The sequence below is a fragment of the Peromyscus leucopus genome, chromosome 17, assembly GCF_004664715.2.
Source record: "Peromyscus leucopus breed LL Stock chromosome 17, UCI_PerLeu_2.1, whole genome shotgun sequence".
Lineage (NCBI taxonomy): Eukaryota > Metazoa > Chordata > Mammalia > Rodentia > Cricetidae > Peromyscus > Peromyscus leucopus.
The window spans coordinates 55,401,123-55,421,511 of record NC_051077.1 but is presented as its reverse complement, the minus strand read 5'-3'; the positions used below and the strand labels follow the sequence as shown (position 1 = coordinate 55,421,511).

At 48.8% G+C, this 20,389-nt stretch overlaps 1 protein-coding gene across 2 annotated transcripts in view; it reads right to left on the bottom strand.

Annotated features, from left to right (window-relative positions):
* The window catches only part of Gatad2a (GATA zinc finger domain containing 2A), a 64,350-nt gene extending 44,414 nt beyond the window's left edge, over window positions 1-19,936 (bottom strand). For both annotated transcript variants that reach the window (XM_028861335.2, XM_028861336.2), the window contains exon 1: window positions 19,887-19,936. In XM_028861335.2, the coding sequence (XP_028717168.2) occupies window positions 19,887-19,921 (35 nt within the window). In that variant the 5' untranslated portion in view covers window positions 19,922-19,936. The remainder of the gene's footprint in view (window positions 1-19,886) is intronic.
* Window positions 19,937-20,389: the final 453 nt, after the last annotated feature.

Here is a 20,389-nt window from a genome sequence, read left to right as displayed (position 1 = left end):
ATCAATTGCTAAGGCCTAGTGGACATGAGGGGAGGAATAACCTGTGAACAACATCCCAGACCTGTCTTTGAAGCACAAAAAAAGCCTGGTGGTGATGGTGGTGGTGGTGGTGGTGGTGGTGGTGGTGGTGGTGGTGGTGGTGGTGGTGGTGGTGCACGCCTTTAATCCCAGCACGCAGGAGGCAGAGGCAGGCGGATCTCTGTGAGTTCGAGGCCAGCCTGGTCTACAGAGGGAGGAGATCCAGGACAGGCACCAAAAGTACACAGAGAAACCCTGTCTTGAAAACACAAAAAACAAAAACAAGCATGACAACAGATTGTTTCCACCAACACCCAGAACACAAAAGTTAAGTGATTCGAGGGCTATTCTCACAACAAGCCAGGAGTCACAGAACAGTAAGAATGGGTTGGCACAGGTGCTGACCAGTGGGGACGGCCTTAGGGCAGACCCCACTTTACAAAACAGGGACCTGATGTGTCTAATACTCAGGAAACCAGGTCCAGTTCCCAGATCAGCCAGGTTCCCTCCCTAAACCACCACCACTGCACAAGTCCAGGCTGGTCCCTGAGGAAGAGGAAGACACAGTGGCCGGGACAGCCATGCTCACCCTTGAACTGAAGCAGCTTACCTTCAACCCCAGGGGTCAACAAGTGCACAGGAAAGAAGAGACTGCCTGCCATGCAGATGAGACATGTCAAGTCCAAGGTCACAGAAGAGTGGCTCATCACAGCCCCGGAGGCTGTGTTACCATCCTGGGTCCCACTCTCACAACTTTATGCACGTGGCTTGCCCAGCGTCCATACCACCTCTGGTGTGTGTGTGTGTGTGTGTGTGTGTGTGTGTGTGTGTGTGTGTGTGTGTGTGTGTGTGTGTGCGCGCGCGCGCACGCACGCTCGCGTGCGCGCCCACATGACTGTCAGGAGAACATTCTAATAAGAAGCTAGTGGGGTTTTTTTTGTTTTTGTTTTTTAAATTTAAGAAATGGCTCAGCAGTTAAGAGCCCTGGCTACTCTTGTAGAGGTCCAGGGTTACGTTCCTAGTACCCACATGGCAGCTCACAACCTTCTGTAACTCCAGTTCCAGGGGATCCAACACCTTCTTCTGGCCTCCTTGGGCACCAGGCACATACATACAGGTAAAACACCCAGACACCTTTTTTTTTTGGGGGGGGGGATTGTGTCCCCCCCCCCAGATAGGGTTTCTCTGTGTAGCTTTGGTACCTGTCCTGGATCTCACTCTGTAGCCCAGGCTGGCCTCAAACTCAGAGATCCACCTGGCTCTGCCTCCCAAAGTGCTGGGATTAAAGGGGTGTGCCAAAGCCACCGGCTACCCCAGAGACAATTTTTAAAAAGAAATCTTTTCTATTTAGTTAGTTTTGGATTTGTAAGACATGGTTACTATGTAACTCTGGCTGAGTAAAACTCAGAGATCTGCCTGACTCTACTTAAGCACTGAGGTTAAAAGCTTGCCCCATCACACCCAGCAAGAAAACTTTACCACAACCCTTTTTATTGTTTGTTTTCAAGACAGGGTGTTGTGTGATATTTTGATCGCATTCTGACACTCCCAAGACTGCCAATAAAATTTGCTTTGAATCAGATGGTGGAGCTAAGCTACTAGCTGACCAAAATTAACCTCAGAGGTTTTGGAGGACTGAAGACAGGCAGACACATAAAGTAGTAGGGCAGGGCTGAGAAAGGGTCTCAGCTCCTTTTGGATGGAGGAAGGGGGTAGGCGGGGTGGTACACAACACGACCGTCACAGGTCGCTTCTTTGCCACTTCTATGATCATTCAGGTTCTTACCCAATTTCTGACCCCCGAGTTTCTATCTAGATATTTATTTTTTATCTAGATATTTATTTATTTAGTTAGTTTTTTTGAGACAGGGTTTCTCTGTGTAGCTTTGGTGCCTGTCCTGGATCTCACTCTGCAGACCAGGCTGGCCTTGAACTCCCAGAGATCCACCTGGCTCTGCCTCCCAAGAGTGCTGGGATTAAAGGCGTGTGCCACCACCGCCTGGCCAAGTTTCTATTGTTAAAGAATAATTAGATAAACACATCAACAGGGTTTCTCTGTGTAGCCCTGGCTGTCCTGGAACTCACATAGATCTGCCTGCCCCTGCTTCTCAAGTGCTGGGATTAAAGGCGTGGGCCACCACCGCCCAATGAAATCTTTATTGCTAAACTAGGTCCAGTAATTTGTGGCTCATGGGTGTAAGAAATATTCTCTTAGGAAAACTTGCCTAGAAAAGCCAGGAGTGAATGTAGAGAGAACTTTGCATATCGAGGAGCACAAGGCCCCTCCCATGTAAGGCCCTTACCACAGACACTACCAGGGCCTGACTTTTTGGCTCAGCTCAGGCTGGGAAATCCAATAAATGCTATTAACCCTCACTTGCCTGTCTGCAAGGGGCAGGAAGCCCTATTGTAGCCCAAGCACCTGTCTCTGCAGGATCAAGGCCAGTACAGACAGACCCCACCCTGTGAGGATTTCAACTTTACCATGGAACAAAAGCAACAAGATTCTGCAGAAGCCACCTTTCAGTAAGGAGTCTCAACTCGTTCCCAGGCTAGCAGTATATGGCCTGGTCCTGTCTCCCTGATCAGTGGCCCTGTCCACACCTCCAACTTCCAGTTCCACCCCCAGGAGAGGAAGCAGTGAAACTGCTTAGAGGTCAGAGGAAAACTTGCAAGAGCCAGCTCTTTCCTTCCACCATGTAGGTTCTAGGGATAAAATTTAGGTAAAGTAGTCGGGTGGTGGCTGAGCTACCTTGCCAACCCCTGCTTGGATGCTCTTAATTTGTGACTGTCCGATTTAGTAGGACCCTTACCACAGTGAGTCATGGGGCCATCAGTATACAAAGTCACATCTATCGGTCAGAAGTTAAAGCCACAACAGAACCTGTTTAAAGAGGATGAGAAACATGATAAACAAGGAAAGAAAAAAACAACAACTGCAGTCACCCGAGACTGAGGCAAGATGGCTTGACTCTATCTAGGACAGAGTGGAGGTGTAGCTCTGGCAGAGAGCTTGTGCACTAGGCCTGCCTGGGCTCCATTACAAAAGTAAATAAAACAAACGGAAAGGGATCCCTTATTTACGGCAAGAAGGCACAAATTCTCTTCCCAATTGACCTACGAATATGATGCATTTGCCATCAGAAAGCTCCATGGGCACATGGCTGTGGCATAAGCGCTCATCACACAAGCGTGAGGGCTTGCACCCTATAAAGCAGCTGGGCATAGTGGCATTCTCTTACAATCTCAAAAAACGGGAACAGAGACAGGAAGATCACTGTACTTCAGGAGTTAACCTAAAATATCTCTCTGTATAACCCCCAGCTAGCATTAAATTTACTGCTATCATCCCACCTCTGCCTGTTGTTATCAGAGGTATACACTACCCTCCCTAGCTCAATCCTGCTAGTTCTGACATTAAATATGTCTGGAATTTCAGCCACTCTGTCTCTCTCTGCTAAGGTGAGGCATGTTTCTGAACATCTGGACAGCAGGTAAGGCACTCACCACTAAGCCTGACAACCTGGGTTCAATCCCTGAGAGCCACATGGTAGAAGGAAAGGTGATTCTCAGAAGTTGACCCACACGAGTGTACATGCCTGCATGTACACAAGCACACACCCTTTAATCCATCAATCAATGTATAACAGTGAACTAGACAGGAAGCACCATCATCTCCATAATCCAGAGGCCAGCCCAGTGAGCCACCCAAATGAATCTCATTTTTAGCCTTTGTCCCAGCCTTATACACCAAGCACCCTCCCACTGTGGACATTTCACATATGAAACAAACCTACGAAAATGGAATCTCAAATCCAGGTCATCAAGAGATAGGTACATCTGCACCTGCAGTCACATGTATACAGGAGGCTGAGGCAAGATTGTTTGAGCCAACAACCTGGGCAACCAAACAATATACTAGCTCCAAAATAATAAAAATAAACACCAATTCCTAATCTCCACTCTAAACTGAAAAAGACCTTAAGCATAACTACCAGGCCACTGTGACACTTAAAACTCTAATAAATGCTTACCGCAAACAACCTCACCACATTCCAGGAGTCCCTGTTCTGGAGGTGTTTGGAATCATCAGCTACCTGCTGCTTCTACTGCTGTATCCACCAGCAGTCCCCAGTCCAGTCTGCTCAAGAGTTTTCCAGGAAGGCATCCTTGCTCCACCTCCACCAGCAGTGAGGCACACAGTCTTTGCAGTCATACTTTGCCTGGCTTCAGATCAGGAACCTAGAACATCTGGCTGGGATGGAGATGGAGCCAGTCTGGGGAGCCCAGGACACAGCCCTCCATCAATCAATGTGAATCTCACAGGAGTGAGTGCAGACCCAGCAGAGCCCAATTAGTACTCCTACAAAAAGGAGCACTTCTTGAAACTAAAGGGAATCATGTGATCACAACTGCACCTCACTAGCTAGGTTCAGAAAACTTTGCTATTTTTATGTCAAATCCATACATGTAAAACAATATTAAGTAATCCTTAAGTGCACAATTACCAGCTCATGGGAGACTCTTCACCTCCCCTGATAAATCATTATGGTTTGGCTTTAACCCTGCACCTGGGTCCTCCACTCTCACACACACTACCTCTCCTATAACCCACCCTGATCTCGTGTCCTAATTGGAGAAAACCCACACTTGACAGGAAGACAGCCATGGGAGTCATGGTCATGCACATGAAATCAAGCCTTGGCACTGTGGCTGCCAATCTTTTGTTGTCGTTTGGTCCTTTGGGGCAAGGCCTGGAGGATGCTCCCTTTCAAGTCCAGGATGAAGGCAGAAGCAAGAGCCCCCTAGGTTTGTCTGGAGACCATTCATGGCCTGCTGTGGGATGTCTTTCTGTGTGCTGTGAATATGTGTTGCTCTGATTGGTTGATAAATAAAGCTGCATTGGCCTATGGCAAGGCAGCTTAGAGGCAGGTGGGAAATCCAAGCAGAGATAAGGAGAGAAGAAAGGAGGAGAGACGCCAGCCGCTTCTGAAGATGCCAGCAGACTGGTAATGCCACAGCCATATGGCAAAACATAGACTAATAGAAATGGGCTAATTTAAGATGAAAGACCTAGAAAGAAAGCTGCCATAGGCCATATAGTTTGTAAGTAATATTAAGCCTCTGAATGATTATTTTATAAGTGGCTGTGGGACCACAGGGCCAGGTGGGACCAGAGAGAAACCTTCCGGCTACAATGGCCAACATAGGAGGTGTCTCTGGAGACACTGGCACTTGACAAGGACGGGCTGACTGCACTACATTCTTGGGTCTGGCCCTGCATGAGTGTACCCCTCTACTCTCAGCCTACCACATGACCTCACTGACACCTCAGCAGTCTGCACCCAAACATCTGCCACCTTGTGTCATCATGACATACCCAAAAACCAAGCAATTCTCATTGCTCCTGTCTCTGCCCTTCCAGACCAAGTCCACCTGCCCTGCATAAACCAAGCATCTTCACAAAGCTCACCAGGACCCTGTGGTTCCTAGCAACCACACCACCAAATCATCAAGAAGTGGAACTCATAACATCAAAAAGGGAGAAATCAAGGCAGGCACTAGTGGAGCTTCAAAGGAAGCACCATGGTGCTGGCAGATGGAGAAGGATTTTCAAGCCAAAGATTGTCTTTTTTTTTTTTTTTTTGGAGACAAGACAGATACCTCACCTCCACCCCAAGACAAGGTCTCACTGTGTATGTCCTCACTACATAGATGAGGCTCTCCTGGAACTCAGATCAGCCTGCCATGGTCTCTCAAGTGATAGAATTAAATGCATGCCACCACACCCAGCTAGACAAAAATCATAATTTCTTTTTTGTTTTGTTTTGTTTTTTTTGAGACAGGGTTTCTCTGTGTAGTATTTGCTGTAAAGACCAGGCTGGCCTTCCCTGAACTCGAGATCCACCTGCCTCTGCCTCCCAAGTGCTGAGATTAAAGAAAGGCACTGTACCACCAGGCCTGGCTTCCTTTTTTTTTTTTTTTTTCTTCTTCTTCTTCTTCGAGACAGGGTTTCTCTGTGTAGTTTTGGTGCCTGTCCTGGATCTCACTCTGTAGACCAGGCTGGCCTTGAACTCACAGAGATCCGCCTGGCTCTGCCTCCCGAGTGCTGGGATTAAAGGCGTGCGCCACCACCGCTGCGCCACCACCGCCTGCTTCCTAATTCTTAATATAGCCCCACCCCCCACCCCGTGGCCCTGAACTCAAAAAGAGTTCCAACTGGCCCCGCCTCCAGAGTACTAGCAATATACATACACACTTAGGCATGTACTCCATCACTTGAGTTCTGCTCCAGTCCACATTCAGTTTACAAATTGGGGGTCAGCACCCTATTTGCCTGCTACCCACATTCAAGCAAATAGTTTTCCTGGGATACAGCCACAACCAATGCTTCCTCGGGCTATGTCTGCCTACAACGACAGAGCTGAGTAGTCTGCCTAATAACATGACAAAGTAAAGCCAAAAATACTGTCTCAAATAGTAATAAGGAAACTTTACCTCTACAATCACTGAGCATTGTGGAGCTGCTCAAGAAAGGGGCAGAGCGACCCCAGTCACAACAGCAAAGAGCACCCCCAGGGAACCTGAGCAATACCTGCTCTCCCCAGGGTATAAAACCTCATTACCCATGTCCCCAGGAAGCAGGGGCAGGTTGGACTAGGCAGACTAGAGACTTAGAGAAACAGTCCCAGGAGAGCAAAGGAGCCAGTGGGGAAACTGGCCGTAGAGCCCGTCCCCTGGCAACCCAAGCTGGCACTAGGGATGAGAATGGTGGTAGAGTCCTGCCCACCATCTCACGTCTTGACACCCACTGGGTTGCCAGACCATTGGTGCCTTGAGGCTGGCTCACCCTGTCCTCCCCTTGCCCATGGTAACAAAGGCTCTGATAGAGGATGGATCATCTCTCCTAATAGAGCCAACTCAGCCTCCCTAACGTCCCCTGAAGACAGACACACATACACCTCACAGTACCTTATGGTGGTTCCCATATGTTCATGCACAAACTCGCACACACCTTATCACAGCTCCAGTAAGCCTGCCTCTCCCCACTCCTCAGACCTGCCACCTGTCTGCACTGCCAGCCTTTGCCCATGCCACTGCCATGCAAAGAAGCCCACTCATTACCTCTTGTCTTTTCTGATGCCAAGTTCCTGTCATTAAAGCAAGCACTCACTCCCCAGCCAGGTTAGGTAGATCAGAATGTGGCAACACAGTTGAGACCATGTCCTGGTCCCCTTACAATGTTGTCAGCACCCACAAACAATGTTTCCATCACACATTTGAGGCAAAAGCAGTCATAAATACTAACTCTGTCCTTCCTTAGAATCCAAAACTAGGAGGCAGCCATGTGGGCCCCAACCCCCAGCATGAGCCTGGCCTCCAGAGAGCAGCTGTTGCTTCAGCCTCTCTCACAGCTGAAGGTCCAGAGGCCCAGCCTTGAGTCTAGAAAAGCCTCCTCCCTGTGACTGCTGGAACTCATTGCTGTCTCAGTACTGGTGGCTGGCATACTATACACACTCCCTTTTTTTCTTTTCTTTCTCCCCTCCCCCACAATGCTAGATATGGACCCAGAGCCTCTGCTTTGCATAGTAGGCAAGTGGTTCCTACTGAGACCCTAGCCAGCACCCATCCCTTCTTACTGCAAAGGTACAGTACCCCACCCTGAACCCCAACTGTCATCTCTTGATCGGGGAAGCAGGAACCTTCATCATACCCTCCTTCCCTACTGGCCATCCTAAAGGTTCAAAAGCAATTCTGGCCAGCTGTGGCTTGACGACCCACAGCCCTCTGAGCCCACCTCCCTCCTGGAGCCCCTCAGAACTGTGCTGCAGACCAAGTGGCAGCCCCAGCTCCAGGCAAGACCTCCACAGGAAACCACTACTTCTTACTTTGGCAACTGTGATTAATGGCATTCCTCAAAACGTCTCAGCTCCTATCTGGACGTGGATGCTCCTCCAACGTCCCAGCAGCAGGTGGGAAGTGCAAAGACCTGCATGCTGAATATGCAGAGCCCAGGGTCTCTGGGCCTCAGAAAGGTCTGAAGTGCTCAGCACTGAGATGCTCCGTATGTGAAAAGCTTGTCAAAGACACCTAAAGGAAGTGTGACAAGAAAAAGAGGAAATGGCTTCTCTGCCAGGAATCTGGAACTGCCCCCACTCCCTAACTCCTTTTTTCCCACCCCTTTCCTGGCACACAGCTCTCAAAGTCCTTACTTAGGATCTCCAAAGTGCCCATGTCATGTAGCTGGCTCACATGCTGGCTAGTGAATGATAAGTCAGCTGCCCACTCAGTCCCTGGGCAAGAAGGGAAAGAGAGGGGCTGGAGGCTAGTGGGTCTCCAGTACCAATAGTGTCAACAATTGCACCTCTGTTATGAGGCTCCAGAGCACCCACAGGGCTCTGGAAGCTTCCAGACAACAGGACACAGGAAGTTCCTGGAGAGCGGCTGCCTGGTGAGTCCTTCCCAACACTCCAACACCCTTAATGGCGAGGAATGTTTCCCAGGGTTCTACAAGCTGCTGGAACCTAGACTTACAGTCAGTCGTCAGAAGCCCAGGAGAGCCCACTGGGCAGTGGAAGAGGGTAGCAACCTTGAGAATGAGCTTTGGCCCTGCAGGAGCTGAAACTACCTCCAGGGAGCTGCTGTTGGCAGAAAGCTGAATTACAGATGTCCTGCTGGTGTGTGCTGCTCAAGGGCCACTTGTTGAGGCCACTGAGACTCAGCCTGAAATGTAGGGACAGTTTTCCACCTAGCCGCCCTCGGCAAAAATCACACCAGTATGTGTCATACTTCCAACTACCAGATGCACTGACAAACAGCTACAGGAAAAAGGATGAATACCTGAGACCCCCCTCCCAAAGCACGGCAGCTGAGAGACCTCAGACACTCCCCAATATCCCCTGGTGGTTTCAGGAGCTCTAGGGTCACCCACCAAGCTGGAGAAGCGTATCCAGGTCCTGCCCTCCAGGAGCTAAAGAGACTCCAAGGAATTTCTGTGCTCCAACACTCTACACCTGAGATGATGTCACAATGAACCTTCTAGACCCATATGCACTTTGTAAATACCGCAGCAGCTGACACAAGCCAGGCCTCCAATGTGTATGCTGTAGTCTCTTCCTAAACACTGAAGGACAGATCCATGTTATCATAGTTACAGGTTATTTCTGAGGTCAAATTTTTTCGGACAGCAAATGCACACAAGGTAAAATTCTTATCTAACTTTCCTTGCTTTGGAGGCATACCATAGCTCAGATTGGCCTCAAACCAACAGTATGGATGTTGCCCTGTTTTACCTCTAACCAAGTCAGTCTTATTTGACCTTTTTAAGTGCACAGCAGCATTAAAAATGTTTACATGGCCAGTGAGAAGGCTCAGCAGACTGCCAAGCTTTGACGAACTGAGGTCCTGAAAGATGACCTCTGAACTTCTCCCATGCCCACACATGTAATGAAGTGTAAAAAAAATAATAATAGTAAAACACCAACACTACCATAGTTTACAGAACTTGTAAAGGTGAAACCACACCTACTACTTGTCCCTGCCCCAGGCTCTGGTACCCATCACCGCCCTTCTATCTGCAAGACTTTATTCCAGGAGCTCCTGGGTGGGAATCAGCACATGCCGTTGGCTGAGCCATCACATAATTTCAAAGCTGAGCTACTTGTATCACTTACTACTCCAGGACCATACATGCACAGGGATGTATGTTACAGTGCAAAGGGGACCTAGGACCTGCTTCCTATCAGATCACACCCCAGACAAGCTCCAGCATCAACTAGTCCCTGCCATTTACAGAATGCATGGCAGAAAAAGGCCCAGGAAAGCCTGTGGCTGGTGACCTAAGAGTAGCACTCGAGCACCTTGGACCTTGTCTGCCTGGTCAGCCCTGGCTCCACAGCATCCAATTCCCTAGGGAGACACCTGTCCCAGCATCACTTTACAGCAGAAGCAAGAGAAGCCCAGATACCAGCCAGGAGGATGGAGAAACCACTTTATCTTGGCTACATTCTTCCCTTAAATGGAAATCTGAGCACTCCAAATCTCCTGGGAGCCTGTGTGCAAAATGCTGCACTAGACCAGAGGGCCAACACATCTAACTCCATGTAACGGGACAAGACAAACCTATCCCCCATGAAGTAATGCATGGAGAGGGAAAACAAGAGCATCAACAAGCCCATCCTCAGCCTGGAATCCCGAGCACCAAGGCAGCCTATCCCATAGGCAGAGTCCAGCATGGAGACTGTATGGAAACACAGTGATTAGTGACTGTTGGAGAGGCCCCAGCCTACACTGTGTTCTGGCACTGGTTTTGCCTGTCCTTTCAAGAAAGAGAGGTTCAGAGCAAAAGCCAGGCATGGTGATGCTACCTACAACTGCAGCATTCATCAGGACCTCCACCAGTTCAGAGGCACAGCCTGAACTGGAGTGAAACCTTGTCTTAAAGCGATGGATGTTTTTTCTGCCTGTATGTCATCTGTGTGACTGAGGTCAAAAGAGGGCATCAATCAGACCATCTAGGACTTTGGTTGTGAGCCACCATGTGGATGCTAGAATCAAACCCAGGTCTTCTGCCAAGAGCAGCCATGCTCTTAGATGCTAAGCCATTTCTCCAGGCCCTATCTCAAAAATGAATAAATAAAAGCCAAGTCCAGTGGTCCATACCGGGGAGGCTAAGACAGGATGACGAGAGTTCAAGGTCAGTCAGAGCTACATAAGCCTCTGCCGAGAGAGAGAGAGAGAGAGAGAGAGAGAGAGAGAGGGAGGGAGGGAGGGAGGGAGGGAGGAGGGAGGGAGGGAGGGAGGAGGGAGGAGGGAGGGAGGGAGGGAGAAGGAAGAAGCTGGGTGTGGCACAGAGCACAGGTCTTTAATCATAGCACTCACAGTTCAAGCCAGATGCACAGTGAGAACCTGAAGAAAGACAGAGACAGACAGACAGACAGAAGACAGACAGACAGACAGACAGAGAAGGAGGCGAGCCTGAGATGAATGGCTTAGTCGGTGTACAGTCAGTCAACCATTCAATCCCAGCAACCACACAGAACCAGGTGAGGTGCTAGTTAGCCCAGCAATGGGGAGGTGGAGACCTGCGGCTCCTTGAGGCTCACTAGCCAGCAGTCAGCCAAGTCAGTGGAGCTACAGGCCCAGCAAGCAAACCGTCTCAAACAAAAGGTGAGACCCACAAGTCGACTCCAAAGCAAAGGCACTAGCCAAAGTCTGTCACCCTGAATTTAAGCCCTGTACCTGCATGGCTGAAGAACCAATTTTTGCAAGTTGACCTCTGACCTTTTCTTGTGTGCAAATGTGGCAGCATGCACATGCGCAAAAATATAATTCAAAGATTTTGTTTAAGACAGGGTCTCACAATGTAGCCCTGGATGTCCTAGAACTCACTGAGATCTGCCTGTCTCTGCCTTATGAGTGCTGGATCAAAGCATGTGCCTCCACACCCAGACAGAATATTTTAAGATGAGGCAGAATTTAAAAAGACAATCATAGCTGGCCTATATGTGCATGCACAAACTGCCCCACACACAACCTTTACTTTTATTTATTCATTTATTTTCAAGACAGGGTGTCACTGTATAGCCACAGCTGGCCGGAAACTCACTATTAATAGATCAGGCTGGCTTCAAACCCACAAAGATCTGTCTCTGCCTCCCAATGCATGTTTTTTTGTTTTGTTTTTATTTTATTTTATGGTATGGGTGTTTTCCCTGTACATCAGTGTGCCACGTGTGTGTTTGGTGCCCACATGTGCCGAGAGGGCATCAGATCCCTAGAAGTAGAGGTACAGAAGGTTGTGAGCCACCCACCATGCATGTGGTGAGATCCAAACCCAGGTGCTCTGTAAGAGTAGCCAGTGCCCTAACCACTGAGCCACTCCTCCCGCTGCCTGGGACTCCAGTCATTTTATTTCAGTGTGGGGGCATACACGGAAGTCACAGAACAACTTTGTAGAGCTGGTTCTCTCCTTTCACCACGGTGGGACCAGGGATCAAACTCAAGTCATCAAGCCTGGCAGCAAGCGCCTGTACCTACTGAGCCAACTCACTGTCCCACAAAAGATTAAAAAAAAAAAGTCTAAGAAACGGCCACAGGCAGATCTGAAGTCTAGAGTAAGATTGTTCCCCTTTAACCACCACCTCTGGATGAATGAAGGACCTTAGCAACTCCACATTCCAGGACTTGGTGCCTGTAAGCAGCTGGACAGACCTGTACCCTCAGGAACCTCAAGGATCTACCAGGCTAGCAACCCAAAACAGTGAACAAGTGACTAAGGTCTACATGCTGGTAGCTTTTGAAACACTCAAGAGTTGGTCTTTGGCGGGTGGCGGCGCAGCAGCAGGCGCAGCAGCAGCAGCAGCAACAACAGCAGCACCTTTAATCCCAGCTCTCAGGAAGCAGAGGCAGGCCAGCAACTGCCAGCATTACTCCCACCAACACCCACCCACCATTAGGAAGCCATCATGACCCTCAAGGTCCTATATACTGTTACCCTTTCCCATGAGGTACTTCCCTTGACACCCCACTTGACAGGTGAGAAATCTGAAGCTAAGAAGTCAAAGTCACTGCCCAGGTCTCTCAGGCGTAGACAGTGGTAGAGAGAGTGCTCTGCACCTGAGGCCCTGGGTTCTATTCCTGACTCTGATGGGATCCTAGCCCCAGGCTCTCCATAGCCCAGGACAAGTCACAGATCTGAACCACTGTAGCACCGGGGTCAATCAGACTTGTAGACTGACTCACAGCTGGGAAAACATTCTCATACTAAGACATGTATATCAGACCTAAGAGTTCCCTCCTAAACATACACATTGACTTAACCCTTTCCCAACCTTCCAGAGATTCCCTGTGCACACCTACACGATTTGGGGGCCTCCAGGCAAACACAGGGACTGCTGCAGATCAAGCCTCAACTTTTCTTTTAAAACTTTGGTGAGTCCCAGGAGCACAGCCAACCACAACCACCAGCCTAACAAAACACAATCTTTGGAGTACCTGCCTGCCTGCCTACAAACAGAGGGTAGGGGTTTAAAGACTGCACAGACAAATCCCAGGCTGGTTCATAAGCCAACAGTCACCTTTACCTTCATCTCCAATGTACACATACACCGAACTCAATACACCACAGGAGCCAATTAGGGTCACACAAAGTATGTTATGCAGCCAGAGTGGTAAGAAACTGAGGCACGAGAATCCAAAGTTTAAGACAGACCTGAACTATGTAAGGAGACCCTGCCTCAAGAAAATAGATAGAGGTGGGCGGTGGTGGCACACGCCTTTAATCCCAGCACTCAGGAGGGAGAGGCAGACAGATCTCTTGTGAGTTCGAGGCCAGCCTGGTCTACACAGAGTAAGTTCCAGGACAGGCTCCAAAGCTACACATAGAGACTCTGTCTCAAAAAAAAAAAAAAAAAAAAAAAAAAAGAAAAAAGAAAAAGGAAAAAAGGAAGGAAGGAAGGAAGGAAGGAAATAGATAAGTGAATGAATGCATAAATAAAAGGAGAAAAAAGTTCTTTGCTATGTACAAAGAACTTCTCAGGATAAGTGGTTACCAGAGCACAGCACAGCCTCACTCCCACCCCAGCCTCCAGCAGGACCCTGAGAGGGACTTGGTGATCATTTACACGCTAAGTCATTTTGACCTAAGTCTGCTTGCTACCTACAACCACATCCCCTCCCCATCTGCAAGCCAGTGTCCTGGGAAGAACACCCATCTTACCTCTCAAGCCTTCCAGAAGAGCCAAAACTCAAAACCATCGGAGCAGTTCACAAAAAACATTACAACAGCTGTTAGAATAACATGTTTCAGAGGAATTGTATGTGTGCACATATGCGCACAAATAGTGCCTAAGTATGTGTAAATGCAGGCATCAGTCTCATCTTCCACCTCAAAGCTTATGGCAGGCTAGCTGGCTGTGTGCACTAGGAGTCCTTCCAGTCTCCATCTCATCACCCCACAGTGAATGCTAGGATTAGACATTGCTCCTGCTGAGGGTTCAAACTCAGGCCCTCAGGCTTGCTTAGCAAGTGCTTCCCCCACTGAATCATCTCTCCAGTTCCCAGAGTATCTTAAGCCCTGGGTCTTATGTGTGTGCACTAGAAGAAAAGCAAGTGCTCTTAACTGCAGAGCCATCTGTCTAGCCCCACTTCCTCCTTTTTTTCAGCAGAGAGGTGTACATGTGCATGTCACAGCTCACATGTGCAGGTCAGTTCTCTCCTTCCACCATGGAGGTCCCAGGTATGGAATTCAGGCTGCCAGATTTGGCAACAAGCATCTTTATCTGGCAAGTCACCATATTAGCCCCTTCCCTGGGTCTTTCTGGAAAAAGCTCCAACTCAAATCAGACACCAAGTATAATGGCTCACACATGGAGGACTAAAGCAGGATGACCCTGAGTTTGAGACCAGTCTGGGCTCTTATGAGACTGTCACTCCTGTCATCCCAATACCTGAGATACGGAAGCAGGAGATCTGGAGTTCAAGGCTAGCCTTGAATAGATAGCAAGTCCCAAGTTGGTCTAGGCTACATAAGACCTGTCTCAAAAAAGAAATTACATAAATAAAAAATTAAAATCCTCCAAGCTTGAATAGCCTCAGAATCTACAACACATGAGCTCCTAACCAGCTCTCAGAGCTCTAGTATCATACCCAAGCCTCTTCCTAGACCCAAAAATTGCTTGAAAGTTCTTTTCCCAGCTAAGGTAAGGTCTGAGTTCTTCTGATTTGTATTTACCTGTCCCTCCTACTATTTCTTAGTCAGAAAAACAGAGCAGGTTGTTCCTGCATATCCAAGTGGCCTGACATTATTTTATCTTAACTGTCCCTACACTCTCACCTTGCCCAAAGCACTGCTGTCTGGGGAGGGTGCAGAATACAGACTAGACTCCAAACACACCTTCTCCAGGGTCAAACTTACTCCCTGAGCTCTCAAGGGTGCATGCAGATGGTCACATGGGCTCACCAATGTCCACTCAGGGCAACAAAGCAGAAAAAGGCCACCCAGAGCTATGGGCTATCTCACTCACATCTAGCCTCTCTAGGACCCAGGTTCCTCCATCCCTGCCTAACCACCGGTTCTGTACACCTAAAACTCAGGAGCCAATCTTGGAATCTGTATTACACTCCAGTCACCACTCAACTGCCATTCTAAACAGGCTCCCACTGTCCTTCCTATCTTAGGGTACTCGAGGGCCACCTTACCTATCACAGGATCCCAGGGCTCAGCAGGGCAGAACCTGGAAGAGACTCCTAACAGTTGTTAAGCAAACAAAGTGCCCTAGTCTCTGGCTCCAGTTAACCACCACCAATCTGCCCACTGTGTCTCGGACACCTGCCCCCACTTTTTATTCAGGCAGGCAAACCCAAGGCCACGGGAGCACCAATCTGCCTTTGCCAACCTGGGCTTCCCTCACAGAAGCACAAAGCACACACAGTCCTGTGCAGGTACACCTTCAGGTCCTCCTGTATAAGTGCTCAACAGTGACCCAACAACCCCAAAAGGCAGCTGGGCAGGAACTGGGGCCACTTGGTCACATCTGTGTTCCCATCATCCCAACCTGCCAGCTAAGCAGCTCTGTTCAGAGAATCCCATTTTGTTCCATCCAGTCACTTCCTAGTGCGGGGATGAAAAGCCTGAGCTGTACTGTACTCCAGGACCATAACCGTAGCTTAGGCTATTCTTTGTCCATGGATTTTGTTTGTTTGCTTGCTTTGGCCATGCTGAACCTCAGGGCTCGTGTGCTATGTAAGGGCTCCATCCCCAGCCTCTGAATAAACTTAAAACAGCTCAGAAGCAGTGGCAGCCCATTCAGGGGTAGTACTCTTGCCTAACATGCACAAGGCCTTGGGTTCCACACCCCCCAGTAAAAAATGACTTTTAAAACAGCCAACTGGTGCCCACGAGCAGTCCCATCTCCTTCCTGCTTCTGCAGGAAGTCCTGACAACAAACAGGGAGCTCCCATCACTGCCAACAAGAAGCAGCCTCTAAGCCACTCATTGCACAAGTTCCTTCTCTGGGAGCACCTGTCCTTGTTGCTGTCTGTATCTCTGGAGAGAGAACCCACACCTCATACTCCCCAAACACTCTGCCATCAGAAAAGTTCCTTAGGACTCCTGGAGCCTCTTCGGCTCCATCTCTCCTGTGATGTTGTGAGAAGCACCCTAGTAACTGAACATAAAGGCCACACAAGGGGGCAGCCTGACGTGACTGGGGTTCTAACTCCAGCATGGATCAGGAGATTATGCAAGACACTGAGTCCTCTACCAACATCATCCTTAGCAGGATGTGTCAATCTTACCTCTCCCTGGACTGACTCAGGCATTGTCAGAGCTGCTGAGTGGCTGACAGGTGCTCTGCTTACTGCTCCCCATTGCCAGGGCCAATTCTGGACCTCAACTATGCCTGCAGTTAGGTACAGTTACTTTCTTAATGAGACAAGGAAGCGCTGCTTAAGCTTTAAACCATTACCCACTGGACTTCTGGGACAGGAAGTCCTGAGATTCCTGCAGCAGCCCTGCATCACTTCCTCCCCACGTCCTGTCCTCTAAGCAGACACCCACAATGACCTCAGGCTCAAAAGCAGACAAGGCCAAGAGGGAGGAAACTAGCCAGTGGACCTACAAAAACAAACCTAACCCTAAGCAAACCTAAAGTAAAGGACAAGCCAGACAGACTAACCAGGGTACCCTAGGAGTGCACAGCTGCCAGGCTCTCTTTGCTACTGCAAGTCAGTAGTGGGAAGTCTACCCCCTTTGGGGTGTGTCTTAATTTCCAGTCTGTACCATGAAGAGTTTCCTGGCTCACACTGAAGTGTGGGGTTTAGCAGAGCAGAGCACAGAGGAAAGCCCACAAAGGATGCTGCTACAACTGTCTGCTGCCCCAAAAAATTACAAATTACTTTTTTTTTTTTTTTTTGAGACAAGGTTTTTCTGTGTAATTTTGGTGCCTGTCCTGGATCTCACTCTGTAGACCAGGCTGGCCTTGAACTCACAGAGATCCATCTGGCTCTGCCTCCCAAGAGTGCTGGGATTAAAGGCGTATGCCACCATCGCCTGACACAAAAATCTCTCCCCCCCACCCCACCCCCGTGTGTGTGTGTGTGTGTGTGTGTGTGTGTGTGTGTGTGTGTGTGTGTGAGAGAGAGAGAGAGAGAGAGAGAGAGAGAGAGAGAGAGAAAGAGAGAAAGAGAGAGGTACATGTTCATGAGAGAGAGAGAGAGAGAGAGAGAGAGAGAGAGAGAGAGAGAGAAAGAGAGATACATGTTCATGAGAGAGAGAGAGGGGTACATGTTCATGTGTGCCAATACAGGTGCATGCACAACAAAGTGTATGTGTGGTGGTAAGGGACAAGCGTAGGTTTCAGGCCTCACCATCAACCTGGAGACCAAGTGCCCTGTCCAAGAGTCCACTGCTGTGTACACTAGGCTAGCTCACCCTTGAGATTCCCAGAATTCTCCTGTACCCACTCCCACCTTTGTAGGAACAATAGGATTCCAGATGCGTGCTCTGTGTCCAGCTTTACTGTGTCCAGCTTTCCTTAGGGGCTCTAGGTATCCAAATTCAGGTCCTCACACCTGCTTCACCCACTGAGCTACCTTCTGGATCCCCAAAAGGTACTCTTTATTTTATTATGGCTAGGCCCAGGGCCTCAAGCTTGCTAATGCCATTAAGCAGCACCCTCAGCCTATCTGCTACTAATGCGACAGCCTGATAAACATGATCACACTGCCATCCACACTCAGGACTTAATACCAAAAAAATTTCAAAACGGCCAGCAAGATGGCTAAGCACAGTAAAAGCATTTACATGCTACAGACCTGGCAACTGGAGTCCACTCTCTGGAACCCAGTTAAAGGTGGAAAGAGACACATGCCCACAATTACAAATCATGCATACCCAATAATAAACAGCTGGGTGCAGTGATGCACACCTTTAACCCCATCACTCAGGATAAAGACAGGTGAATCTCTGTGAATTAAGGGCCCGCCTGCTCTACAGAGTGAGTTCCAAGGACAGTGCAATGAAGTGTCCATAGAAAGACCCGCAGGGCTGTGGTGGCGCGTGCACCTTTAATCCCAGCCAGGCGGATCTCTGTGAGTTCAAGGCCAGCCTGGTCTATAGCACAAGATCCAGGACAGGTACCAAAACTACACGGAGAAACCCTGTCTCAAAAAACTAAAAAGAAAGACCCTATCTCAAAATGGAAAATGAGTCAAGTAGGCCAGGCTCCTGCGGTCAAGCTCCCACCCTCTTCTGAGGGTTCAGCACCAGGAGCTACTCCTACAGGTGGAGAGGAGAAAAGACTGCACGAAATTTTACTGCAAAAGCAAACAGGCTGAAGATGCTCAGTGGTTAAAAGAACTGGCTGCTCTTGTACAAAACTCTGCTTCAATTCCTAGCACCCATATGATGGTTCACAGCCATCCATCCAGGGGTCCCACAGTCCACAGACATCATGCAAACAAACATAAAAATATAAGTCTTTGAAAAATAATCTCCTCTGGGCACGATGACACTCCTTTAATTCCAGCACTCAGGAAGGAGACAGAGTGGATCAGGTGGCTCTCTTTGAGTATGAGACCAGCCTGGTCAATAAATCAAGTTCTAGGCAGCCAGAGCTACACAGTGAGACTCTGACTCAAACAAACATGCAAACTTTCCTGGAGGGAAGCAGGAGCCTTCAGTCCATCTACCAAGCAAGTTAAGGAAAAGGCAACCCTACCAAGAACTGTGCTCCAATCAATGGACATAAGAGAACCCCAGGACCGAGCTGGCTCGAGAATCCTCTGAGGAAACCCCACCACTTACAGGATTTGACCTACCACAAGCTGGAGTACCAAATGAGACATTGCAGAAAAACCTCAGGCGTCCAGTGAACGACACCCAAGCCAAGTATGCCACAGGCCAAAGTGACTCAACCCATTCAATCCAGTTCTTAGACAATTTGGTTTGGCTAAGCACTCCTCAAACACACCTGTGATCTCAACCTTTAGGAAGCAGAGGCAGGAGGACCACCACAAGTTCAAGTCCAACCTGGGCTACAGTCAAAAAAACAGAAAACAGGAGGCTAAATAAATGGCTTCAACGGTAAAAGGACCTGCTGCTTAGACATGAGAACCTGAGCTCAGTTCCCAGCACCATATAGTAAGTACGTCACAACTACTTGCCTACCCTAGTGCTGTGCCTCACTGGGTGCCAGCCAAGCTGAAAATAAGCAAGTTCCAGGCTCAGGGAGACTCTCTCAAAGGAACAAGGTGGAGGGTGTGCACACAGAACAGCTGTGCACATACACACATTTTTTTGACATTCTGTTTTTCTAGTCAAACCTTCAAAAGCGGCTAGGAAAAAAAGTTCCGTCTATGGACACAAATGAGGATAAGCACACAAGAAACTATTGCTCTGCATCTCTATCACAAAACCTACACCTAGAAATTCAAAGGACAGAAATTGTAGACCTGCGCCCAGCTCACCAGCTGAAGTGAACAGTCAGCTAAGGTAAGGATGTGTCCCACAGTGCCAAATCAAAGGCCATGTGCTGCTGAAGCTGTGTCTGGGGCAGTGCTGGGGTTTAGCACACAGGTGTGCCTCTTTCTTTCAGGATGGCCCAACCGACATGCAGATGAGAATCCTACTCCCCAAACCCTCCACACTCAGGGCTGGAGAGATGGCTCAGAAATTAGAGCATCGGCTGCTTTTGCAGAAGACTCAGGTTCTGTTCCTAGCATCCACATGGTGGCTCACCTGCAACTCCGGTTCCCTGATGCCCTCTTTTGACCTCCACAGGCACCAGGCATGCACATGGTGCAAACATACATGCAGGCAGAACACTAATGCACAAAATTAAATAAATAAATCCAAACAAACAAACCTCCACACCCTTGGCTTTTGGTAGGATTCCACCATAAAGAAAACCCAGCCACATGGTAGTGTACTCCTTGAGAGGCAGATTCAGGCAGGTCTCTGTAAATTAAGAGGCAAGTCTGAGTGGGGCAGTGGTGGTACATGCCTTTAAGCTACCTTGGGAGGCAGCAGATCTCTGTGAGTTCAAGTCCAGCCTGATCTACAGAGTGAGTTCCAGGACAGCTAAGGCTACACAGAGAAACTTGGTCTCAGAAAAAAAAAATTAAAATTAAAAAAAGGAGGCCAGCCTGGTCTATATGCCAAGTTCCAGGCCAGCCGGGGCTACCGAGAAACCCTGTCCTCCTCTACCCTTCCTCCAAGAGAAAGAGAAAAAGACCCAGCTGCTGAATCTGGGTGATTCACTAGATTTTGGCCCCAAGGTAAGGAGAAGATGGGAGACCCCAACTGTTGACACTTCCCACTTTCCTCACAGCTATCCTAGAAAGTCAAAATCCCTTGCCCACAGATGAG